Below are 26,867 nucleotides of genomic sequence, written 5' to 3'. Positions count from 1 at the left end.
TTGTCAGAGGCTGTGGTGATTAATAAATAAGTGTATACAGTATATGGCACCAAAAAACAGATGAGTTACAAAACAGATAAACGTGTGACAACTGCTCACTCTAGATTTACAACTGAAAGTAACATCTCAAAGCGGTATAAAACCCTGACATAATATTCAATAAAAACATGTTTTCCTACCTTTTATATGCCACATGGTTATCATATTTGCACTTGTGCATAAGTATTATTATTCATTTAGAAATTACAAGTTTCCAAAAGTACACTTTTTTGCTTTGAGAGCTGCCTTTGCATTTTATTCATAACTGGTTTTATTTCTCTTGTATTGAAGGCACAAATGCTTTCAGTGTCTCTCTGTGTCCATGAGCTTCTGCACAGTCAGAGAATGTGTCACATTCCTCACTTTAAACAAATAAGTAAACACACGATAACATTATCTGCACTTCCAGATGCATCCAGGTTTCTCTGCACTGAACTTTCAAGCTCTGTGTTTAACTAATTGAATGTTGTTCTAGTAAAAAAAATGGTGGTAGTACATAATATGCTGTAAATAATTTTTTAGGGCAAAGAAGAAATGCTGGGTTTCATTCCGCTTTAAACATATTTTAAAAAGCTTTAAAAGAGGTTTAATAAAGTTAAACTGTTGAATGTGATGGTTTTCACTCAGTTATTTCAATTTGGAATTGTTCATATTCATAATAGCAGTGCTGCTCATCAGGATTCCGGATATCCGGGTAACCCGGATGTCCAAACTTGTTTACGCTATCCAGTTCGGATTCCAGCTATCTGCAGATATTTGGCCGCTTAACCCGGATATCCGCGGATATTGCGGATATCCAGATCCGAAATACTGTAACTAAGGAGATGACTTCCTGGAGCCAATCAGATGGCTCCCAGCAGAAGCCCTAGAACCAATCACAAAGGGGAACCCTGGCCAGCTCCACCTGACCTCATTGAGCAAATCAGAGGGCTCCCAGCTTAAACCCTGGCACCCAATCACAGAAAGGAACACTGGCCAGCCCTCCTGTATAATAAGGAGGGCTGCCATGATGAGACATATCATCTTAGCTTGCAGAATGCTCACTGAGAGACATGATCCAGTGCTAGCAACTAGCAACTAAAAGCTGTACACAGTTATAAACCTAAAGCTGTTCAGTGATTAACCCCCTCACTACTATCACTACACTATTGTTAAATCGTTAATTAGCTTGATTGATGTCATAGTGTGACAGTCAGAGTGTGTGCTCCAGTGCTGCTGGGCCAAGGGCTGTACACAGTTATAAGCTGTTCAGTGATTAACCCCTTCACTATCACTACACTATTGTTAAAACATTAATTAGCTTGATGTCATTTGTGTGACAATCAGAGTGTGTGCTGCAGGCAGCTGCTATGTGTCTGTGTGTGTGCTGTGCACAGACCAGACCAGCTGCTGCCTGCTGGCCAGCTATTAGCCTTAGGTATAGGTTAGGTTAGGTACTAAGGAATAGGATTACTTTGTTATTGTGTAGTTAGTACTGTATTACTGCAGCCAGTGTGCCAGTAGTTGTTAGAGTAGTAGTACTACTGTGTTAGCTTTCTACAGAACAGCTGTGCTGTAAGCAGAGGCAGTGTGACAGTTAGTGTGCACTAGTGTTTTCTCCTCTGCTGTCTGACTGTCACTTGGCTTTTGGCACGTGTCACATGGCACTTGCTAAGTGTCACGTGGCACTTGCCACATGTCACTTAGCAGGTGTAGCGTGGCACTTACCACGTGTCACTTGCCAAGTGGCAAGTGCCACGTGACACGTGCTAAGTGCCAATTGCTACGTGACACGTCTGGCATGCTCCTGGCACACATTACACCTGCTGCTGCTGTATTGCCCTGCTCCTGCTGCCTTTGCAGCTCCCACCGCCAGGCCAGGGTGCCACAGGCTACTGATACCACCTATATTTAACAAATTGCTGCATAATTTTTTGGAGGTGTATTGGCTGAAAACTGTCATGTCCCAGTTGTGCTGTTGGACTTTGGACACAATGTGGGCTGCACGACCGCTAGCTGGAACCTAGGCCTAATGTTAATTGACAGCCATTTTTTTTTGGGGGGGGGGATTTTAAGTCCCCACATCATCAATTAGTGTTCCCCTTTACAAAATAATGATGCTACATGCCTCATATGCCCTAAAAAATGTTTTAAAAGCAATTTAAAGGCCACTTCTGGTTTTCTATTCGGATATCCGATTCCACCGGATACTAGGGTCGGATATCCAATTCGGATCAGAAAACGTTTAACTCGGATATTCGACCCGGATTTTGAAAAGGGGTATCCGAGCAGCACTACATAAATGGGAATATTAGAAGTGACATTTCATTGGGCTTTTATGTAGAGCTGCATACCCTGTAAAAACAGGATAACAATGAAGGAAACATTGTGCAGTACACATGCAAAGCAACACATACAGTGAAGCATACAGTACATAAAATTATGCTTCACTGCAACTGCAGATATGCACATTGTCCAGCAGTGTTGATCGGATACCTCATTATCCTATTCGAGTTTGGTCGAATTCGGATAGTAAACTATCCGAATTCACTCGAAGTTCGATATTCGAGTTAATCGAATATCCGATTCGAACTCGGATATCCAACGTCACTATCCGAATCTGTATTCGAGTAAAATATTCGAGCTGGCCTTAAATAGCTTTTAAAACTTGTATTGGAGGTCAATGATGCATGAAACCACCTTTTTTATGAAGAAAAACATCAAGTGATTATGTGGTGATGTAGTAGTTATAAAAAAGGTATCAAAAATAGTAAATTAACTTCATGAAAAGTGTTTGCATGAGAAGAGGGTCCAAAATGGTTGTAAGTTGGAATTCTTCTTCTTCTTCTTCTTCTTCTTTCTGTGACTGGAGAAGGATGCTGCTGCCGGCACCTCCTCTCTAGTCCCTGGCAGTTCTACACTCATGTAGAGCTCGTTGGTCAGAGACAGCAGCTCCTGCTGGTCCAAGGCTGCCGCTCCCTCTTCCAGCAGTGCATACAGGGCCCTGTCCAGCACACACACCATGGGGACCCACTCGCACACCATTGCATGGTCCCTGCTTACCATGTTGGTGGCCTGCAGGAAGGGTGCCAGCACTGAGCACACCTGCTGCATGTGCCCCCAGTCCTCCGTGGAGATTATGGACGGGAGGTTGGTGGCGGCACGCCCAGTTGCAGTGATGGCGGCAACTGTTGCTCGTGCAACGTACTGGCTGACAGCCTGCCTCTGTTCAACCAGACGCTCCAACATCGCCAGGGTGAAGTTCCAGCGAGTTGGAACATCGATCATGAGCCGGTGCTGTGGCAGGCGCAGCTCCTTCTGCACCTCTTCCAGGCTCGCTACGGCTGCAGCCAAGTGCCGGAAATGACGCACAACCTTCCTTGCCGCCTCAAGGAGTCGGTCCATCCCCTGGTAGGTCCACAGGAACTTTTGGACTACCAGGTTCAGGACGTGCGCCAGGCGGGGGATGTGGGTCAGGTCTCCCCTGCTGATTGCAGCAACCAGGTTTGCCCCATTGTCGGACACCACCTCTCCGACTCTGAGTTCTCTGGGGGTCATCCAATTCCTCTCCTGCTCTCGGAGTTTGGCCAGGACATAGTTCGCCGTCAGTTTGGTCTTCCCCAAGCTGACCAATTCCAGCAGTGCTTGGCAGTGGCGGGGCTTCACGCTGCTGCTGAGGCGGGGGGTTGGGCTGGTGTGCCGGAGGATGGAAGCGGATCAGAGGAACCTGCTGCAATTCCGCTGACCCTGCATGGTGGCACCACCCACTGCGTTGTTGTTGTTGCTGCTGCTGCTGCTCTGACAGTGCCAGATGCTGCTCCCCCCTCCTCACCCCCTTCCACCAAGCTGACCCAATGCGCGGTGAAGGACAGATAGCGGCCTGTCCCAAACCGGCTGCTCCACGAGTCCATGGTGACGTGGATCCGTTAACCCACCGCGTGATCCAGCCCTCTCCCGACATTGGCCATCACAGTGCGGTGAAGTGCAGGGATGGCCGTGCGTGCAAAAAAATATCGGCTGGGGATCCGCCAATCGGGGGCTGCACACATCAGGAGCGCACGCATGTCGCTCCACTCCTGCACAAGGGAATAAGGCAGGAGTTGGGAGCCCATGGCCCGTGCCAGCAAGCCGTTCAGCTGACGCACGCAACGGCTGCTGGGAGGCAGAACCCTGACCACCCCCTGGAAGGTGTCGCTGAGCAGGGTCTGGCAACGCCTTTTGCTGGCATGGGAATCACTGGAGGGAGCAGAGGAGGCCACTGAGGACTGGCTGCCAGAACAGGCCTCAGTGTCGGCGGCAGAAGTTGCAGAGGGAGGAGGAGCAGTGCATTTCTGACGCACTCCTGCTGGTGCTGCTGGAGGAGGTGGAGGAGGGCGGGTGGCTGCTGCCGACGGCTTCGCAGTGGTGGCGGGGCTGCCACTGCCAGCTTCCTTCAACTTCATGAACTCCTCATGCTCATGAAAGTGTTTCCCTGCCAGATGGGTCACCAGAGAGGTGGTGCTGTACGCAGAGGGGTCCTTCCCTCTGCTGAACTGCTGGCGGCACTGGTTGCAAGTGACATACTTGCAATCCACATATGGCAGGCTGAAAAAATTCCAAATTGGGGAGGTGAAGTTTCCCCTTCGGCTCGATGGTGCTGCTGCCGCTGGTCTCCCTGTGGTGGTTGGGGGGGGGGGGTTCTTGGTGTGGCTGGTGGCACTGGCAGAACTCTCTGGATCAGCACCCTGTGTGGCCTGCATACCACGCCCACTTGTGATCCTGCCTATGTTTGCGATGCTGATCCTTCTAGCAAGGCCCGCAGACGCATCCTCTTCCTGACATCCCCAGGATCTGCCACCCAGTCTCTGTCCTTCACCCTGTCATCATCATCCTCCCCCTCCGCAAACATGTCCTGCTGGGATGACCCCACAAACTCCCCTTCTGCATGCATGGGCTGATGGACACTCACCACTGTCTGACTGTCCAAAGCTTCATCCCCCAAAGTGCCCATCAGCATTTCTTCCTCCTCCAATTCTTCCGCAACAGCACTCCATACCCTCTCTGTGCTTAGGGATAAGAAGGTGCTGAGTGACAGGGTGCTGGTGTTGCCCGCTGGGGCTGGAGAACTGCACTCCTCCTCCTCCCCAGGCAGTGCTGGGCGGCTGCTGCTGCTCTTGCAAACAGGAGTGGTGGCGGGGGTGGAGGACTCGGTTCCAGAGCTAATGGTGGCCTGCTCATCCACCATCAGTTCCACCACAGAGTCTGCGTTCTTCTCCTCAATAGGACGGCTACGACCTGGCGGTGGGAGGAACATCTGCGTCACATGCTGCTGCTGTGTCTCTGCAGCGTGACTCCCAGCTGTTGGGCGGTCAAGGCGTCCACGGCCAGTGGCTAATGGCGGAATAGCCACTGGTGCAGACGCAGAACTGCACATGGTGGTGGTGGTGGCGCGGCTGCCACGACCTCCTCTCTTGCCGATGCCCTTGCTGCCTCTGCCCAAACCGCGGCTGCCAGTGCCAGACATCGTATATTTTTAATATTATACAAATAAAAAAAAAGTTATGTATGTAAAGGCGGGTGGGACAAGTGGGGTACTTTAATGGGGTGGAACTGGTGGTGGTGGGTGTGTGAGGTGACGGACAGGTGTACTCTACAGCAGAGATCGGTGTAGTGCTAACGAGAGAGTGCGCAGTGCGCACACAAAGACCCTAGCTGACGCTGACTGACGGTGTCCCTATACACAGACTACAGTACAGTACAATTCAGCGAATACACAATACAAGTAATATAAACAATAGGACGGGTGTAGTACTAACGAGAGGGTGCGGACACCGCAGACGTGCACTGTGCACACAAAAGACGCTAGGTAACGCGGTGACGGACGGTCCCTATACACAGACTAGAGTACACTACAGTACTCACTAAACAATAGAAGAATCTAGCTAAACAATAGTACAGGTGTGACTAGATTACAGAGAGCAGATACAGGACAGGTATAGCAGTAAAGCTGGGCCTTGCTAACTACAAAATAGTACAATAATCTATCTAACACAGAAGTAGTACAGTAGAGTAGGACAGGTGGGAGCACAGGTAACTAGAGACTAGAGCACAGAGCAGGGCAGGCTGCCTTGCCTAGGCACAGGGCCTAGCTGCTGCAGCTGCAGCTGCAGCAGTACCAGTGACAGTCTCCCTCCCTAGTCCCTAATCACACAAACTAAACTGCCTAAAATACAATCTATCTAGAATTATTATTATTATTGATTGATAAAGCGCCAACATATTCCGTGGCGCTGTACAAAGTAAGAAACAAACATGGGGTACATAATAATACAGACAATGGTGTACACCAATATACAAAATACATAATTAGTGACAAAATACAAAGAATGATACAAAATACAAATGATAGAATTGGTAATGACAGTGATAAAATTAACATGATGAATAAAATGTATAATGGTTACCAAGACACAAAAGGGGAAGAGAGCCCTGGCCTTGCGAGCTTACAATCTAAAGGGAATGGGGGGGGGGGGGACAGGAGGAGGGGTAGTAAGCAACAAATATATAGAGGCTTTGTGTTTTAAGATACCTAGTAGGAGTGCAATTTGGTCTTAGTACAAAGGGAAGTGGCCTAAGGTAGCGCATATGCTTGGACTCCTGGACTCCGCACTCTCCTTCACTTCCCACATCCAAAACCTCACTAAGTCCTGCAACTTCCACCTTCGTAACATCTGTAAGATTCGCCCTTTCCTGACCTCTGCCACCACCAAACTCCTCATCCATGCCCTCATAATTTCCCGCCTTGACTACTGCAATGCCCTGCTGTCTGGTCTCCCTATGACCCGAACAGCCCCACTGCAGTCCATCATGAATGCGGCAGCCAGAATTATCCACTGCTCCCATCGCTCCACCACGGCAGATCCCCTCCTAGAATCCCTCCACTGGCTTCCTATCCAGTCCAGAATCAGATTCAAGATACTGTGTCTGACCTACAAATCTGTCCACAAAACCTGTCCAACCTACATTTCCGATCTTACTCAGAGGTACACAGTAGCCGCTCACTCCGCTCTTCCAATGAACTTCGCCTAACCGCCCCCCGCATCACCCAGTCCCATGCACGCCTCCAGGACTTCTCAAGAGCTGCTCCAACACTATGGAACTCCCTACCTCCACCCATTAGGACAGCCCCCTCCTTCAACATCTTCAAGAAAGCCCTCAAAACTCACCTTTTCACTCTGGCCTACTACCCCTCACAAGTGCTCTAAACCTACAGCTGAACTCTGGTCCCCTACCATTCGTGTCCTTACCTCTCCCTCTAGATTGTAAGCCTTTGGGCAGGGTTCTCCTCCTTTTGTGTCCTACCTGATCTTGCACCTCCATTACTGTGAACCCATGCTATGCATCTGAGTGAACCTAACTTGCCTAATCTCCATGCTCCATCCAGTGACTGACTAAGCATTACCTGGTACTCATACTATGGTGTGTGATCTGGATTTCTTGTATTCCTGTATTGTCATATTGCTGTATGTCACCCCTAAATATTGTCTGTAACCTAAATTAATGTTCAGCGCTGCGTAATATGTTGGCGCTTTATAAATACAATAAATAAATAAATAAATATGCTTGTCAGAACAATTGTGTTTTTAGAGAGCGTTTAAAGGTAACAAAGGTTGGCGAGTGATGGATGTGTTGTGGGAGGGCATTCCAGAGGAGGGGTGAAGCGCGTGCGAAGTCTTGTAAACGTGAATGTGAGGAGTTGATTCTAGAGGAGGACAACAGAAGATCATGTGCCGATCTGAGATTGCGATTGGGTTTGTATCTGGAGATTAGTGAGGATATGTACCGGGGAGAGAGATTGTGGAGATGCTGCTGCCGGCACCATGGTGACGTGGATCCGTTAACCCACCGCGTGATCCAGCCCTCTCCCGACATTGGCCATCACAGTGCGGTGAAGTGCAGGGATGGCCGTGCGTGCAAAAAAATATCGGCTGGGGATCCGCCAATCGGGGGCTGCACACATCAGGAGCGCACGCATGTCGCTCCACTCCTGCACAAGGGAATAAGGCAGGAGTTGGGAGCCCATGGCCCGTGCCAGCAAGCCGTTCAGCTGACGCACGCAACGGCTGCTGGGAGGCAGAACCCTGACCACCCCCTGGAAGGTGTCGCTGAGCAGGGTCTGGCAACGCCTTTTGCTGGCATGGGAATCACTGGAGGGAGCAGAGGAGGCCACTGAGGACTGGCTGCCAGAACAGGCCTCAGTGTCGGCGGCAGAAGTTGCAGAGGGAGGAGGAGCAGTGCATTTCTGACGCACTCCTGCTGGTGCTGCTGGAGGAGGTGGAGGAGGGCGGGTGGCTGCTGCCGACGGCTTCGCAGTGGTGGCGGGGCTGCCACTGCCAGCTTCCTTCAACTTCATGAACTCCTCATGCTCATGAAAGTGTTTCCCTGCCAGATGGGTCACCAGAGAGGTGGTGCTGTACGCAGAGGGGTCCTTCCCTCTGCTGAACTGCTGGCGGCACTGGTTGCAAGTGACATACTTGCAATCCACATATGGCAGGCTGAAAAAATTCCAAATTGGGGAGGTGAAGTTTCCCCTTCGGCTCGATGGTGCTGCTGCCGCTGGTCTCCCTGTGGTGGTTGGGGGGGGGGGGGGTTCTTGGTGTGGCTGGTGGCACTGGCAGAACTCTCTGGATCAGCACCCTGTGTGGCCTGCATACCACGCCCACTTGTGATCCTGCCTATGTTTGCGATGCTGATCCTTCTAGCAAGGCCCGCAGACGCATCCTCTTCCTGACATCCCCAGGATCTGCCACCCAGTCTCTGTCCTTCACCCTGTCATCATCATCCTCCCCCTCCGCAAACATGTCCTGCTGGGATGACCCCACAAACTCCCCTTCTGCATGCATGGGCTGATGGACACTCACCACTGTCTGACTGTCCAAAGCTTCATCCCCCAAAGTGCCCATCAGCATTTCTTCCTCCTCCAATTCTTCCGCAACAGCACTCCATACCCTCTCTGTGCTTAGGGATAAGAAGGTGCTGAGTGACAGGGTGCTGGTGTTGCCCGCTGGGGCTGGAGAACTGCACTCCTCCTCCTCCCCAGGCAGTGCTGGGCGGCTGCTGCTGCTCTTGCAAACAGGAGTGGTGGCGGGGGTGGAGGACTCGGTTCCAGAGCTAATGGTGGCCTGCTCATCCACCATCAGTTCCACCACAGAGTCTGCGTTCTTCTCCTCAATAGGACGGCTACGACCTGGCGGTGGGAGGAACATCTGCGTCACATGCTGCTGCTGTGTCTCTGCAGCGTGACTCCCAGCTGTTGGGCGGTCAAGGCGTCCACGGCCAGTGGCTAATGGCGGAATAGCCACTGGTGCAGACGCAGAACTGCACATGGTGGTGGTGGTGGCGCGGCTGCCACGACCTCCTCTCTTGCCGATGCCCTTGCTGCCTCTGCCCAAACCGCGGCTGCCAGTGCCAGACATCGTATATTTTTAATATTATACAAATAAAAAAAAAGTTATGTATGTAAAGGCGGGTGGGACAAGTGGGGTACTTTAATGGGGTGGAACTGGTGGTGGTGGGTGTGTGAGGTGACGGACAGGTGTACTCTACAGCAGAGATCGGTGTAGTGCTAACGAGAGAGTGCGCAGTGCGCACACAAAGACCCTAGCTGACGCTGACTGACGGTGTCCCTATACACAGACTACAGTACAGTACAATTCAGCGAATACACAATACAAGTAATATAAACAATAGGACGGGTGTAGTACTAACGAGAGGGTGCGGACACCGCAGACGTGCACTGTGCACACAAAAGACGCTAGGTAACGCGGTGACGGACGGTCCCTATACACAGACTAGAGTACACTACAGTACTCACTAAACAATAGAAGAATCTAGCTAAACAATAGTACAGGTGTGACTAGATTACAGAGAGCAGATACAGGACAGGTATAGCAGTAAAGCTGGGCCTTGCTAACTACAAAATAGTACAATAATCTATCTAACACAGAAGTAGTACAGTAGAGTAGGACAGGTGGGAGCACAGGTAACTAGAGACTAGAGCACAGAGCAGGGCAGGCTGCCTTGCCTAGGCACAGGGCCTAGCTGCTGCAGCTGCAGCTGCAGCAGTACCAGTGACAGTCTCCCTCCCTAGTCCCTAATCACACAAACTAAACTGCCTAAAATACAATCTATCTAGAATTATTATTATTATTGATTGATAAAGCGCCAACATATTCCGTGGCGCTGTACAAAGTAAGAAACAAACATGGGGTACATAATAATACAGACAATGGTGTACACCAATATACAAAATACATAATTAGTGACAAAATACAAAGAATGATACAAAATACAAATGATAGAATTGGTAATGACAGTGATAAAATTAACATGATGAATAAAATGTATAATGGTTACCAAGACACAAAAGGGGAAGAGAGCCCTGGCCTTGCGAGCTTACAATCTAAAGGGAATGGGGGGGGGGGGACAGGAGGAGGGGTAGTAAGCAACAAATATATAGAGGCTTTGTGTTTTAAGATACCTAGTAGGAGTGCAATTTGGTCTTAGTACAAAGGGAAGTGGCCTAAGGTAGCGCATATGCTTGGACTCCTGGACTCCGCACTCTCCTTCACTTCCCACATCCAAAACCTCACTAAGTCCTGCAACTTCCACCTTCGTAACATCTGTAAGATTCGCCCTTTCCTGACCTCTGCCACCACCAAACTCCTCATCCATGCCCTCATAATTTCCCGCCTTGACTACTGCAATGCCCTGCTGTCTGGTCTCCCTATGACCCGAACAGCCCCACTGCAGTCCATCATGAATGCGGCAGCCAGAATTATCCACTGCTCCCATCGCTCCACCACGGCAGATCCCCTCCTAGAATCCCTCCACTGGCTTCCTATCCAGTCCAGAATCAGATTCAAGATACTGTGTCTGACCTACAAATCTGTCCACAAAACCTGTCCAACCTACATTTCCGATCTTACTCAGAGGTACACAGTAGCCGCTCACTCCGCTCTTCCAATGAACTTCGCCTAACCGCCCCCCGCATCACCCAGTCCCATGCACGCCTCCAGGACTTCTCAAGAGCTGCTCCAACACTATGGAACTCCCTACCTCCACCCATTAGGACAGCCCCCTCCTTCAACATCTTCAAGAAAGCCCTCAAAACTCACCTTTTCACTCTGGCCTACTACCCCTCACAAGTGCTCTAAACCTACAGCTGAACTCTGGTCCCCTACCATTCGTGTCCTTACCTCTCCCTCTAGATTGTAAGCCTTTGGGCAGGGTTCTCCTCCTTTTGTGTCCTACCTGATCTTGCACCTCCATTACTGTGAACCCATGCTATGCATCTGAGTGAACCTAACTTGCCTAATCTCCATGCTCCATCCAGTGACTGACTAAGCATTACCTGGTACTCATACTATGGTGTGTGATCTGGATTTCTTGTATTCCTGTATTGTCATATTGCTGTATGTCACCCCTAAATATTGTCTGTAACCTAAATTAATGTTCAGCGCTGCGTAATATGTTGGCGCTTTATAAATACAATAAATAAATAAATAAATATGCTTGTCAGAACAATTGTGTTTTTAGAGAGCGTTTAAAGGTAACAAAGGTTGGCGAGTGATGGATGTGTTGTGGGAGGGCATTCCAGAGGAGGGGTGAAGCGCGTGCGAAGTCTTGTAAACGTGAATGTGAGGAGTTGATTCTAGAGGAGGACAACAGAAGATCATGTGCCGATCTGAGATTGCGATTGGGTTTGTATCTGGAGATTAGTGAGGATATGTACCGGGGAGAGAGATTGTGGAGAGCTTTGTAGGTTAGGGTTAGGAGTTTGAACTGAATCCTCTGGTTAATTTGCAGCCAGTGAAGAGCTTGACAAAGAGGGTCGGCAGAGGAAGATCGAGAAGAAAGATGAACGAGACGAGCAGCTGAGTTCAGTACCGACTGGAGCGGGGCCAGTTTGTTAGACGGTAGTCCACAAAGTAGTATGTTGCAGTAGTCCAGGCGAGAAATTATGAGAGCATGTATTAACATTTTAGTTGCGTCTTGAGTGAGAAAGGGACGGATGCGAGATATGTTTTTGAGTTGGAGATGGCAGGAGCTGATTATGGAGTGAACATGAGGAATAAAAGAGAGAGATGAGTCGAATATCACCCCCAAGCACCGAGCTTTGGGAACTGAGGTTATGGGAGTGTTATTAACATTTATTGTTACTTTAGGCAGGGAGGTGGACAGAGACGGTGGAAAAACTATTAGTTCTGTTTTACTCATATTAAGTTTTAGGAAGCGAGAGGACATGAAAGAGGATATAGCAAACAAGCAGTCAGGAACACGTTTAAGGAGGGAGTTAAGGTCTGGGGCAGAGAGGTACAGTTGTGTATTGTCTGCATAGAGGTGGTATTGAAACCCGAATGAGTTGATGAAATCACCAAGGCCATGCATGTAGATGGAAAAGAGGAGGCACGACTAAATAAATTAAAAATAGACAAGGCACCTGGCCCGGATGGCATGCATCCTCGGGTCCTAAGGGAATTAAGTTCAGTTATAGCTAAACCCCTTTATCTTATCTTTTGTGACTCTCTTGCAACTGGCAGAGTCCCAGTGGATTGGCGTACAGCCCACGTTTTCCCATTATTTAAGAAGGGCAAAAAATCAGATCAGGGAAATTATAGACCTGTAAGCTTAACATCAGTTGTATGCAAACTATTTGAGGGGTTACTAAGAAATACTATACATGACTTCATAGTAGAAAATAATCTTATTTCTCAGCACGGCGCGGGGGGGGGGGGGGGGAGGGGCAAGAGGACAGTCCCGCGGCCCAACTGCAAACGTCCCACGGACCAGCAGTGGGCCATGGACTGGTGATTGGGGTGGTATACAAGACTTCATAGTAGAAAATAATCTTATTTCTCAGCATCAGCATGGGTTTACTAAAGACAGGTCCTGTTTGACTAACATGCTCAGCTTTTATGAGGTAGTGAATGCTAATATGGATATTGGGAATGCTGTAGATGTGATATACTTGGACTTTGCAAAGGCCTTCGACACTGTTCCCCACAGAAGTATGGTGCAAAAGTTGAGGATGCAAGGACTGGGGAAGAGTTTGTGTGCATGGATAGGGAACTGGCTAATGGACAGAAAACAAAGAGTTGTGGTCAATGGATCGTACTCAAAATGGGAGACTGTTAGCAGTGGGGTCCCACAGGGGTCTGTACTGGGTCCAGTGCTCTTCAATTTATTTATTAATGACCTAGTAGATGCAGTAGTGAGAAATGTTGCTATTTTTGCAGATGATACAAAATTGTGCAGAATCATCAACTCTCAGGAAGATAGTGTCATATTGCAACAGGATCTGGATAGGATGGCTATATGGGCACATACATGGCAGATGAAATTCAATGTTGACAAATGTAAAGTCATGCATTTTGGTCTTACCAATGGTCTAGCACCATACAAAATAAATGGGATACAGTTGGGGACATCAAACTTGGAGAAGGACTTAGGAGTACTCATCGACAACAAGTTAAATAATCGTACTCAATGCCAAGCCGCTGCAGCTAAAGCTAACAACATTTTGGGATGCATTAAAAGGGAAATAAAAACTTGAGATGCTAGCATAATATTGCCCCTGTTTAACTCTCTAGTAAGGCCACATCTGGAATATGGAATTCAGTTCTGGGCACCACATTACAAAAAAGATATTGCAGTTTTAGAGCAGGTGCAGAGACAAGCAACAAAATTGATACGTGGGATGGAAGGTCTCGCTTACCAGGAAAGGTTAGATATGCTGGGTTTATTTAGTCTAGAGAAAAGACGCCTTAGAGGAGATCTAATTAACATGTATAAATACATCAGAGGGCAATATAATAGCTTGGCCGATGAGCTTGTTGTCCCTAGGCCTTCTCAAAGAACTAGAGGACATGATCTGCGCATGGAGGAAAAACGTTTTAGCCATTTATTTAGGAAAGGGTTCTTTACAGTAAGAATGATTAAGATGTGGAATGCATTGCCACAGGAAGTCGTTATGGCAAACTCTATACCTGCATTTAAAGGGGGCTTAGATGCTTTCCTTGCGGTGAAAGACATCCATGGCTACAATTACTAGGTTATGCTTAATGATGTTGATCCAGGGATTTTATCTGATTGCCATTTGGAGTCGGGAAGGAATTTTTCCCTTTTGGGGCTAATTGGACCATGCCTTGTAAGGGTTTTTTCGCCTTCCTCTGGATCAACAGGGATATGTGAGGGAGCAGGCTGGAGTTGTACTTTGTACTGGTTGAACTCGATGGACATATGTCTTTTTTCAACCAAAATAACTATGTAACTATGTAACTATGAGGGGACCAAGGACAGAGACTTGGGGAACCCCGACAGACAAAGCATGAGGAGAAGAGATCTGATCTGAGTAGGAGACTGTGAAGGACCTTCCAGAGAGGTAGGAAGATAACCATGTGAGAGCAAGGCCCTTTATTCCGACATTTGAAAGTATTTGTAGGAGTAAGGTGTGGTCGACAGTATCAAATGCTGATGACAGGTCAAGAAGGATGAGTATGGAAAATTGACCTTTGGATTTGGCTGTAAGAAGGTCATTGGCCACTTTGGTAAGGGCTGTTTCCGTGGAGTGGTTAGAACGAAAGCCAGACTGGAACTGATCAAGTAGGGAGTTAGCAGATAAATAATGGCTTAATTCTGCATGTATATGGCGTTCAAGTAGTTTGGATGCAAATGGGAGAAGTGACACTGGGCGGTAGTTGGCAAGTGTGGTAGGATCTAGAGAAGGTTTTTTAAGTAGTGGTGTCACAACTGCTTTTTTGAGTGGGGACGGAAAGATGCCAGTAGAGAGGGACAGGTTAAATAGCGTTGTTAGTGCAGGCAAGAGAGATGAGGATAGCTGGGGAATGAAATGGGAGGGAATAGGATCCAAGGACAGGTGGTTAGATTAGCTTTGGCAATTATAGAGGAAAGAGAGTGTTCAGAGAGTGGAGAGAAGGCAGTTAGAGAACAGTCAATGAGAGGTGTGGAGGTGGGATTTGAGGGCTGCATGGAGAATTCACTTCTGATTTTGTCAATTTTATCAGTGAAGTATGTTGCAAATTCTTCAGCTGATAAGCAAGATGAAGGAAGAGGAGGAGGGGGATGGAGAACGGAGTTGAAGGTGTTGAACAAGCATTTTGGATTGTGTAAATGGGGGGATATTAGGGAAGAAAAATAGGACTTTTTTGCCACAGAGTTTTGAAGTTGTTTACAGTTTCTGAAGTTGTTCAAGGCAATTTTATATAAGATGAAGTCCTCACTTGTGTTACTTTTCCTCCAGCGCCGTTCAGCTGCTCTAGAGCATCTTTTTAACTGTTTAGTGGTTTTGGTCATCCAGGGTTGGCGACAGACACGGTGAGGGCGGGCAATGACGAGGGGGGTGAAATCATCCATGACTTTTGTAATGGAGCTGTTGTAGTGTATAGCAGCCGAGTCTGGGTCCGTGAAGGATTGTGTGAGGAGAGGTGCCAGGGCATCAGAGACAGTTTGAATGTCTAGATTGCGATAGTTTCTTCGAGTATGTGAGCGTGCTTGTGCCAGCGTGGTAGGAAAAGAGGAGGAGAGAGAGAAGCTAAGTAGGTTATGGTCAGAGAGTGGTAGTGGATCATTCGTAAAGTCAGTGACAGAGCAGAGACGAGTGAATACAAGGTCAAGCATATGGCCATCAGTGTGGGTTGAGGTAGAGGACCACTGAGACAAGCCATAGGAGGAAGTGAGTGATAGAAGTTTTTTGGAGACTGTGTTATTGGTGTCAATAGGAATGTTAAAATCACCCATGATGATGGTAGGGATGTCAGAGGATAGGAACTGGAGAAGCCAGGCAGAGAAATGATCCAAGAAAACAAAAGCAGGGCCTGGAGGGCGGTAAATAACTGCAATTTGGAGGTTCAAGTGAGAGTATAGTCGGACTGCATGGACTTCAAAGGATGGCAGGGAGAGAGAGGGAATAGGAGTGAGAGGCTTGAAGGAGCATTTATCTGAGAGGAGAATGCCCACACCACCACCATGCTTATTCCCACCTCTAGGAGTGTGGCTAAAGCAGAAACCTCCATAGGAGAGGGAAGCAGGTGAGACTGTGTCAGAAGGGGCCAGCCAGGTTTCAGTGATCCCAAAGAATGTGAAAGCATTGGAAATGAAAAGATCATGGATAAAGGGCAGTTTGTTGCAGACTGTGCGGGCATTCCAGAGGGCAGCCGAGATCGGAGGGGGTGTAGGGGGAAGGAGTGGAATATTAATAAGGTTACAGTAAGAGGGAGGGAAATTTGATTTATTGCAAACAGTGTGATTAGCAGGGGGGAGTGGGGGTCCAGGGTTAGGTGAAATGTCCCCTGCAACAAGGAGGAGGAGTAGGCAGATATAGCGGAGCAGAAGTTGCGGTGTAGACTTATATTTAGACGTAGTGTGCCATGGAAGGTGAGGTTGTAAGTATAAGAAAATCTCATGAGAGGCGAGCTGTGAAGTGGATAGGAGGGATGGTGAAATGTACAGCATATTGCTGACAGCAGGGGGATGCAGTGTGTGGAGAGATTTGAGGATGGCTGGGGAGAGCAGGCAGGTAGTAAACACCAGATTGAACATTTTTGCAACTTACCAGAGAAGCAGAATTTTCTGTCAGTTCCTTCTGTCCCCTTCTGTTCCAATTCTGGTCTAATTTTGGTTGTTGTATTTTCTTTACACTTAGAGTTACAGATGCACTTTGAGTTCAGATGCTCAAAACTGACCAGTGGTCAAAATTGACCTCCTATGCTAGCTATATGCAAACAGGCTGCTAGCATCTTATTTAACAGACTGAATGCAGGTGAGATGGTGAAGTGTTTGAATGGGAGTCTCAGCCTTGTAGGCTGGAATTTAAAGGAGACTCTGTATGGGGCTGGACAGAAATGTAACTCACAGATCAAACACAGCATAGAACAGTGCATAAACAGCTGGCAAGGCAATACATTATATGTTAATTTAAGGCCAAGACCTAGATAAGGCCAAAATCTAGGAACTAGTGGAATGGAACCAAAGATCAGAGGTTGACACAAATTTAAAACCAAGAATGTCCATAGTCAGATAGCAGGGTATGGTATGTTACAAACAGACATATAATAATGCAATCAGATAGAAATTGATAGATGAAGTTGGGATCGTACCATAGACAGACAGATATTGCAATCAGATAGAAATCGATAGATGAAGTTGGGATCGTACCATACACAGACAGATATTGCAATCAGATAGAAATCGATAGATGAAGTTGGGATCGTACCATAGACAGACAGATATTGCAATCAGATAGAAATCGATAGATGAAGTTGGGATCGTACCATAGACAGACAGATATTGCAATCAGATAGAAATCGATAAATGAAGTTGGGATCGTACCATAGACAGACAGATATTGCAATCAGATAGAAATCGATAGATGAAGTTGGGATCGTACCATAGACAGACAGATATTGCAATCAGATAGAAATCGATAGATGAAGTTGGGATCGTACCATACACAGACAGATATTGCAATCAGATAGAAATCGATAGATGAAGTTAGGATCGTACCATAGACAGATAGATATTGCAATCAGATAGAAATCGATAGATGAAGTTAGGATCGTACCATAGACAGACAGATATTGCAATCAAATAGAAATCGATAGATGAAGTTGGGATCGTACCATACACAGACAGATATTGCAATCAGATAGAAATCGATAGATGAAGTTAGGATCGTACCATAGACAGATAGATATTGCAATCAGATAGAAATCGATAAATGAAGTTGGGATCGTACCATAGACAGACAGATATTGCAATCAGATAGAAATCGATAGATGAAGTTGGGATCGTACCATACACAGACAGATATTGCAATCAGATAGAAATCGATAGATGAAGTTAGGATCGTACCATAGACAGATAGATATTGCAATCAGATAGAAATCGATAGATGAAGTTAGGATCGTACCATAGACAGACAGATATTGCAATCAAATAGAAATCGATAGATGAAGTTGGGATCGTACAATACAAAGCAATACAGGTGAATATCAAGTGTTGGAGTGTAAAAACGCTTGGTGTATTAAACAATAAATGCACTACTTGCACAGACAAAAAGCACTGGAGCAGTCTCTCAGTACAGTCAGTCAGTAAGTTACAAGCAGGAAGAGTGAGGCAACATGGCGCCCGCTATTTATAAAGGGGGGCTTGGCCAGGCTCCCCCTCTGTGATTGGCTGCAGTCAGAGGGCTGGGAGCCCTCTGATTCGCTTGTGAGGACTCGAGGTGACGTCGCTGACGACGCTATCCGAGCTCGGATAGCTCGGATATCTCCGGATAGCTGATTGCTATCCGAATGCGCTCGGATAGCACAGCCCGGATAGCTAATACTATTCGAGCTCGGTATTCGAGCTCGAATAGTAAAAAAAAGAGCTAGGATATCCGAGTATCTCGGATATCCTAGCTCGGATGTGCATCACTGTTGTCCAGTACCACAAATAATGCCCTGCTTTGTTCAAACTGGTTTTGTCATAAAGCATTGCTAACATGTCTATGTGAATGCACCATTACACTTGAATTGCATTGTGCTTGCTATGCAATTATATTGCCCAACGCAACAGAGCACAACATGTCAGTGTGTAAGCAGTCTTACAGGTAAACATAGTAAGTGAAAACTGCTGATTGTAGTGATTGATTGGTATACCTAAACCCAATGAGTGTTCATTAATATGCATCATAATGAGATCTTCTTTTTCTAGTGATTGTTTGGTTTGCTTAAACCCAATGAGTGGACATTAATATGCATCACAACGAGATCTTCTTTATGCATAGTCGGCAACTTCTCAGTTCACAATAAGGAGTGGTGCGTATGTGGCATCAAAAGCCATTCAACTACCCATATGGCTCTCTTTACAGAAGTGGTTTTAGCTTTTTGCAAAAGCAACTTTACAAGAAAATTGTAGGCTTTGCGCAAAAATGGAGTCAAAGGGAAAACCATCAATTTTGCTCATCTTTCTTTTAGATAGACTTGTCCTAATGAAAATAAACTTAGGTTGCATACCCAAAGAAGAGTGCGGTTTTGTGGTTGCTGTCCCAGCAGGCTTAAAATAGAGATGTAAAAGATTAAAGCTATAATCTCAAGTGTGAATAAAAAGCATGTTGCTAGTACATGGTCAAAGGTAGACCAAATCAGCCTCTTGGTCCACAAACATCTTAATTTATCCCAAGCTTTTTTTGGGATTCAACGTATGAAGGAAAGCATGTTTGTGTGAAAGACAATATGGAGATTGTTAATACCCGTGGAGCGCCTTTAAGAGCCATTATTTTGTATTCATTAGAGGTTTATCATGGGTGTAGTTTATGGCTTCCTGTGTTGGGAATATTTGCAAAATAATGGATACCTTGGGATCAGTTTGGATTGGGCTCTAAAAGACACAAATGTTTTCTTTACAAATAAAAAAAGTTCTTAGTTGCCTTAAAATGCTATAATTTGCACTTGACTCAGTTTCCAATGGGTTGTAGACCAAACGCTGCATTATGTGGTTATTTTGAATAGCGATTTCATGACCTAAAATTACCCTTAAAACCTGAGGTATTAAATCTGCTCTTGTCATGTTGAATTACGATAGCCGTGTACCCAGAGATGATGTTTAAACTGCAAGATTGAACAGTGTTCAATATTTCCATACTATACTTAGCGCAACACACAGGCTGGACTTTGTATAATTCACACAGCTAATTGTCTCTAATGGGATATCAAATGAAAAGCTCTTCCATCTATTTACATATTTAACTGTTAGTAATCCCCTTTTCTCCTTATCCACAAAACAGAGTTACAGATCGCCCAGTAAGCTCATGGTGAACCAAAACTGCTAGGAGCAGGGGCGTAACTAGAAATCACTGGGTCCCCCTGTGAAACTTTGGATGGGGCCCCCTTCCCCCGCTTTCTCTACAGGTAAACTAAGGTAAACTGAGAACCATTGTTATTCAGTTGGCTAGTGCACACTTGAATGTGTTTTTCTCATGCAGATAATAACAGACAGCAGTCAAGCACTGCACACATTTTCTCTATCAATTGCATTAGATTCTCTGATAAAACATGCACGTTTTCACACATACAGACACACATGGGGCTCCATTTTCAAAAGCGTGATGACTGCTATCACAGCAGTTATCACGTGCTTTGCCGCTCGCAGAGCTTTTCACACGAACAGCGTTAGTTCACGTGATAAGCGAAGGTCTCCGCACGATCATGTGCGCGTTTCACGTGAAATGTGCACGTGATCGCGCAAAAACATAAGCTTATCACGTGAACTAATGCTGTTCACGTGAACTAACATGTGATAACTGCTGTGATAGCAGTTAAAATGCTTTTGACCATGGTCCATGGAGTGCAGAAAAAGCATACAGAAATATGCAAACAGAAAACTAACAGAGGATGGTGCTCCAGCATCAGCCACTTATTACACTCACTCTGTCCATCTGTGATGGAGAGAACTGGCTCTGCAGACTCCTCAAGCATCACTATAGTACATAGCACTGGGGAGGGGTCATCAGTAAGGCTGCTTACTGACCTGGAACGTCTTTCCACACTTTGCTTGCTCTAACTCAGCTATTCTCAAACCTCCAGGGGTTCCGTGTCAATTTGACACTTCTGGTGGACACAACAGTCCCACTTTCCTCATTTCTGTGGGACAATATAGTACCGCTTCTGCATATGTCTGCAGCGATGGCAGTGGAAGGATTCCTTCATGTGGCTACGAGTGATGCGGCGTATGGATCTGTAAAGCAGCCGCATCACCCGAAGCCAGGTCTATAGTTCCGGCACGCGCGGGAGTTCAAGAGGAATTCCAGCTTCAAGGAGGAAGAAAGGACGTCAGATGGTAAGTATGTTTTTTTTTCTCTGCACTGACACCAATGACCAAAACAGCCACAGAAAGGGGGGACAAAGCAGCACACAAACGGACAAAGCAGCCACATAAACGGGGGACAAAGCAGCCACAGAAAGGAGGGACAAAGCAGCACACAAATGGACAAAGCAGCCACAGAAAGGAGGGACAAAGCAGCCACAGAAAGGAGGGACAAAGCAGCACACAAATGGACAAAGCAGCCACAGAAAGGGAGACAAAGCAGCACACAAACGGACAAAGCAGCCACATAAACGGGGGACAAAGCAGCCACAGAAAGGGGGGACAAAGCAGCACACAAATGGACAAAGCACCCCCAGAAACGGGGGACAAAGCAGCCACAGAAAGGAGGGACAAAGCAGCACACAAATGGACAAAGCAGCCACAGAAAGGGAGACAAAGCAGCACACAAACGGACAAAGCACCCACAGAAACGGGGGACAAAGCAGCCACAGAAAGGAGGGACAAAGCAGCACACAAATGGACAAAGCAGCCACAGAAACGGGGGACAAAGCAGCCACAGAAAGGGGGACAAAGCAGCCACAGAAAGGAGGGACAAAGCAGCACACAAATGGACAAAGCAGCCACAGAAACGGGGGACAAAGCAGCCACAGAAAGGGGGACAAAGCAGCCACAGAAAGTAGGGACAAAGCAGCACACAAATGGACAAAGCAGCCACAGAAACGGGGGACAAAGCAGCCACAGAAAGGGGGACAAAGCAGCACACAAACGGACAAAGCAGCCACATAAACGGGGGACAAAGCAGCCACAGAAAGGGGGGACAAAGCAGCACACAAATGGACAAAGCAGCCACAGAAACAGGGGACAAAGCAGCCACAGAAAGGGGGGACAAAGCAGCACACAAACGGACAAAGCAGCCACATAAACGGGGGACAAAGCAGCCAAAGAAAGGGGGGACAAAGCAGCACACAAATGGACAAAGACATCACAGAAATGGGGGACTAGGGAGTCCTGCACAAGGTCTCCTACTGAATAGGTGCTGGCTTACTGAACCGAGAGCCGAGATTCGAACCCAGGTAGCCTGTGTCAGGGGCAAAGCCCTTAACCATTACACTATCCAGCCTCTCCCCCCCCCCCCAAGTGTATATAGGCAGACCCCCCCCTCCTTAGTGTATATAGGCAGATCCCATACCCCCTTTAGTTTATATAGGCAGATCCCCCTTTTAGTGTATATAGGCTAGGCAGATAAATAGTCTATATAGTCTATTTAGTCAGATCCCCCCTCCTTGTAGACAGATTCCCCCTCGTTTAGAGTATATGGGCAGATCCCCCCCCCCCTACTTTAGTGTGTATAGGTAGACCCCCCTTCCTTTAGTGTATATAGGCCGATCCCTCCTTTAGTATATATATATATATATATATATATATATATAGGCAGATACCCCCTTTAGTGTATATATAGGCAGATCCCCCTTTTAGTATATATATGCTAGGTAGATAAATAGTGTATATAGGCAGATCCCCCTTTAGTGTATATATAAGCAGCCCTGACCGGGAGGCAGTTGGGGTACCTTACTTTTCTGCTTGACTTGTCCACTGTGTAGCTGGGGACAGAAGATGGCCAGGACTCAGGAGTGACAAGTATCTGATTTGAGGCAGCGCAGCACCAGAGCAGTCTGCATTCTCCACTTCAGCAGGTTGAGCCATCCAATCAGACATTGCCTGTGAGTGAGGGGCGGCACTACTGGCACGCACAGCTCACACATGCTCCACAAGAGTCAGCAGCAGATTCCTGGAGTCTTCGCCCCCATCCCCCTTAGCGGCACAGAGGGGGCGGAGACGGAGTTACTCACAGCAGCCACAGATGGACTCGGAGCCCGCAGTCAGGTAGAAATGTGGCCAGGGCCAGTCCAGAGTAGATGAATGCACGTTCGCCCCCTGGAAGCCTGCGCCCTAAGCGACCATTCCGGTGCTGTAAATTTAGCTGTTTAAAGCATTAGATCACCCTCCCAGCTTTTTCACTGTTAGTGGAAATGAATAGGGACCCAGAGATGCGTACATTTCAAATCGGCGCGGCCAAATTTCGGCGCATGGTGAAGAGAAAAGATGGCTCACCCTCTTCCTGCTGAAAGTCTGGCATGGCTTTATAATGTTATTCCCCCTCCAAGTAGAAGGAACTCAGGTGGGGGAGTGGAGGGGCATAGCCATAGCCATAATTCACATTACGGTCTATGGCAGTGCCCAAATCATTTGGCGCAGCTCTGCGCCAAAATTAGCTGTCTCGCCGGGGATATGTGCACATTACAGCAAACTGCCAACAGAGAGGCAGTTTCTTCCCTTCCACACTGTCCTACTCTCTCTGCCCATTCTCAGTTTCTCACTGACTACCTCCTGTGGTTTATGACAGACTGCTATTCTGTTCAGGGAAGCTGCATATCACATTTAGATATGGAGTCAGCATTGCAAACACAAAACTGGTTAATAAAGATATGAGTAATGCAAAAAATGATTAATATGAAATGACAAAACTTTGTGCATTACAAATCATAGTATATTCCACACAATAAAGCAGTAAAATATGAGCCTGAGCTAGGGGCAAAATAAATAAATGAAAAAAATAAAATAATTACTTTACATGGATATCACAGTTGGGGAGAGAATAATGCAATGGATAGTCAGAGAAACAAATCCAATTTGTCAGAAAACAATACTTCTTAACAATAACAATGTCTGATGATGGTACATCCAGCGAAGATGGGCAGATTCGACCAAGCGACAAATCTCTCTCTAATCAAATCTGATTAGAGAGACATCTGTCAGCTGCATACACTGCAGGCCAATTCCCGATCAATTTCACGCTGAAATTTATCCGAAATCGGCCCTGTGTTCCACCTCACCACCCCCACTAATGTTTGCCCCCCCCCCCCCCCCCCCGTGCCCCAAGCTATATACACTACATGTCCGCCGTTTGTCCTCTGCGTGTCCATACATGCGCCCCACATGTTTGCCTAGTAATGTTGTTACACATGCCCGGTTACTCCAGCAACCACATGGGGTGCATGTATAAAGCAAGGAGTGCAAGCGGAGGACAAGCGGCAGCCAAAAACAGGTAATGTATAGTGCACTGGGAATGGGGGCACTAATTGAGCAAGCTGGCCCTACATCTCGACTAATGCGACCAATTTCAGCCTAAAATTAGTCGCGTTGTCGATCGGGCATGCACTTGGCGGCACAGACTTTTTTGTTTTTAAAGATTCTTTATTTAAGAAGTTTTTCATATATTTTTTCAGAGAAGTAACAGACATGAGTATCAATGTGAGACATAAAACCCAGTGCTTAACATCCAACCATGAACAAAAGGAAAATGTGCAGATAGATAATACATTGTGTAGAGTAGTATTGGTCTCGAAGACATCAACCGTCCAATTGATGACATATTTTGTATGTGGTGGCGAGCCAGAGCCACGAGTGCAAAAATAAGGACTGGGGGTGTCTCAAAGTCCAGAGAACTTATACCTAGAAATAGGGAAAAATACATATACAAGTGGGACGAGATAAGGGGGAAGACAACCTAAGAGGGTAGAGAGGACACTAAGAGGGATATAGTAATTACGACCCTCCATGTTGGCAAAAAAAGCTGTCTAAGAGTACCCTGGGGCCCAGAGGGATCATTCCACCAGGGTATTATAATTTAAGGAAATGGAGGGGACGTGAATGATAGTCTCCGGGTCCTCTCCTCCCACTTGTCTACAGAATCAACATTTGACTTTAATAAAGTACAATCCAATTCCTTGAGTGAGGAATAGGTTGGTAACTGAATGAGGAAGGAGAAATAGTATAACTCCCTCAGTCATTGTATGTTAAGGGGGAGGAAGAAACATCAGTAAGAAGGAAAGAAAAAAAGATAGAAAAGAGAGAGTAAAGAAGAAAAGAAGAAGTAGAGAGAAAAGACCCGTAAACCCAGGGAAAGGCAGCACAGATTTTCATCTGAATATGATTATAATAATCAAATCGGATTGTTTGTCATTTGGTCGCCAAATTGCCTGATGTATGGCCACCTTAAGAAGTACACTGTAATCCTATGTCTGTGGGTTATCTTAGAACATGATTAACTAAGGTTCTCCATGGCTGCAGAAACAGTGGCTGGCATGGCTAGCTGTCTTATTGAATGCATCAAGGACAGTCTTATTTTTCAACCAACCAGGATTTATCTTCCAGTGAAGTGATTTCAATGAGAGGAAGTCTAATGAGTCATCACTGGTAATTAGGTCTGACTAAAAACTGTAAATGCATACAGTAGTCCTTTTTTTTCCAAAGTACTTATTGGAGAAGTATGGCCTGGCATGAGAAGGAGTTAAAACATTCCAATGTACATAAGGGAAAGTTAAAATAAATCAACTTAAGAGTTTAAAAGCTTGAATAAACACAAATCCATAATGTAAGCCTCTCATAAACATTGAAAATGGAAGAAGAGACCCATAAACTGTGATTCTCTCTGCCTCTTGAGCCTTCCATTTAAAACCAAACACCTTCATGAAAGACCATTTTACTTGTGGTGCAGAATTTTCAGGTGGGTCCCCAGCTGGTGTCGTGTCAAGTTAACAAAGGTGGTTTATGGCAGCATAAAGTACAGAGGAAGTGAATCAAGCGCTTGTGTACAATCTGCTTAAGTGGCTTAGATTTACCGGGAAAGAGAGAGAAGTCGCCTGTGAGAGCCACGGGGTCAAGAGAGGATGTTTCTAGGGGCGTAATGAGCGCATGTTTAAAGTATGATGGGAAGGAGCCAATGGGCAGAAGGGCACAGAGGTAAGCTAAGGTCTTTGAATGCATTGGATTAACATGAAATTTGATTGATCCATATCTATTTCATTGCAATCACTCTGGCATCCTGGAATGATGTTGGTATAAGTAACAGTTTGGATTTTCTGCAATTTTCTGTCCAGATGACATGTGTATGTTCAAAAGTTTCCTGATATTAAGAGGCCGCAAAGCTGACCGCACTTACAGTACATATTTTTCTCTCCCCCCTTTTTTTTTTTTTTTTTTTGCTGTTCACGAACATAGAAGAATCAGAAGTGAATTTGGTGACATCATCCTTTAAGTGAAGACGTTTTTTAAATCAAACCTTTGGAATGGCTTGTGTAATGAGAGCGGAATGGTGTGTTATTGATTAAAATAAACTAAAATATAATGTATGGCTTTTAAGAATGTTCTTAGCAAAAAGGGTCTTACTTGTAACAATCTTCACAGGCTATGGTGCCTGTAGTCTCTTTTATGGTGCGCTCCGAGACAAAAGCTGGATACTCCGTATCACAGGGCTCCAGGGTCTGCTTCAGCCTTTGAGCTGTAAGAAAAGATAAATGTCAGACTTCATAAAACTGAGGAACAGACAAAAGGAGAATGAATTAATCACATTTTCTAGGAATAAAATGGTGAAGTTTGTACTCTTTTATTCTCCTTGCATCTGCCACCTAGTGTCTATTTTCATAAACTGCAGCTATATCCATCTGTGCTGCAGACAAATGAGACAATCCAGATAAAATACATTTCTGGATTACATGTACAGCTACTTATCTGTCTGTCTGTAATATATAGACAGAAGAGAGGAGAGACGATGGCTCCTAGAACAATGGAGTGGCTGCCACAGGGAGGTAATCTTTTAGCATAACTATGTGGGTGTGATAAAATAGGTGTTAATATATAATATTGCAGTAAGTATGCCTTTTACTTGACTGCATAGAGGCAAGCGATTTTTTCCCATTTCTATGTGTCCCTGAAAGTAGGCAGGAGTACAAGTAAAATAGGTTTGCCCATGGTGGAATCTAGAAGCTCCTTTAATAATAATATCCATAATATATGTGCCTGATTTCCCATTTCCGATTCCGTGGAAATTCCAATTTCTGGCAATGCCAATTTCTTATTTTCTGTTTTTCCGATTTCCGAGGAGAATGTAATCAGTCATTTTTTGCATCAGATAATACAAA

General features: G+C 46.2%; 1 protein-coding gene across 4 annotated transcripts in view; it reads right to left on the bottom strand.

Annotated features, from left to right (window-relative positions):
- Positions 1-26,867, bottom strand: part of CACNA2D3 (calcium voltage-gated channel auxiliary subunit alpha2delta 3) — a 1,137,695-nt gene that overhangs the window by 88,367 nt on the left and 1,022,461 nt on the right. For 3 of the 4 annotated variants that reach the window (XM_068253668.1, XM_068253670.1, XM_068253669.1), the window contains one exon: positions 26,116-26,227. In XM_068253668.1, the coding sequence (XP_068109769.1) occupies positions 26,116-26,227 (112 nt within the window). Of the gene's footprint in view, positions 1-24,347; positions 24,400-26,115; positions 26,228-26,867 lie in introns of those variants that run through there. The other variant, XM_068253671.1, reaches the window with a different exon arrangement.

The sequence above is a fragment of the Hyperolius riggenbachi genome, chromosome 9 (assembly GCF_040937935.1).
Source record: "Hyperolius riggenbachi isolate aHypRig1 chromosome 9, aHypRig1.pri, whole genome shotgun sequence".
In the NCBI taxonomy this organism is placed as follows: domain Eukaryota; kingdom Metazoa; phylum Chordata; class Amphibia; order Anura; family Hyperoliidae; genus Hyperolius; species Hyperolius riggenbachi.
This window is presented reverse-complemented; position numbering and strand designations above follow the sequence as displayed.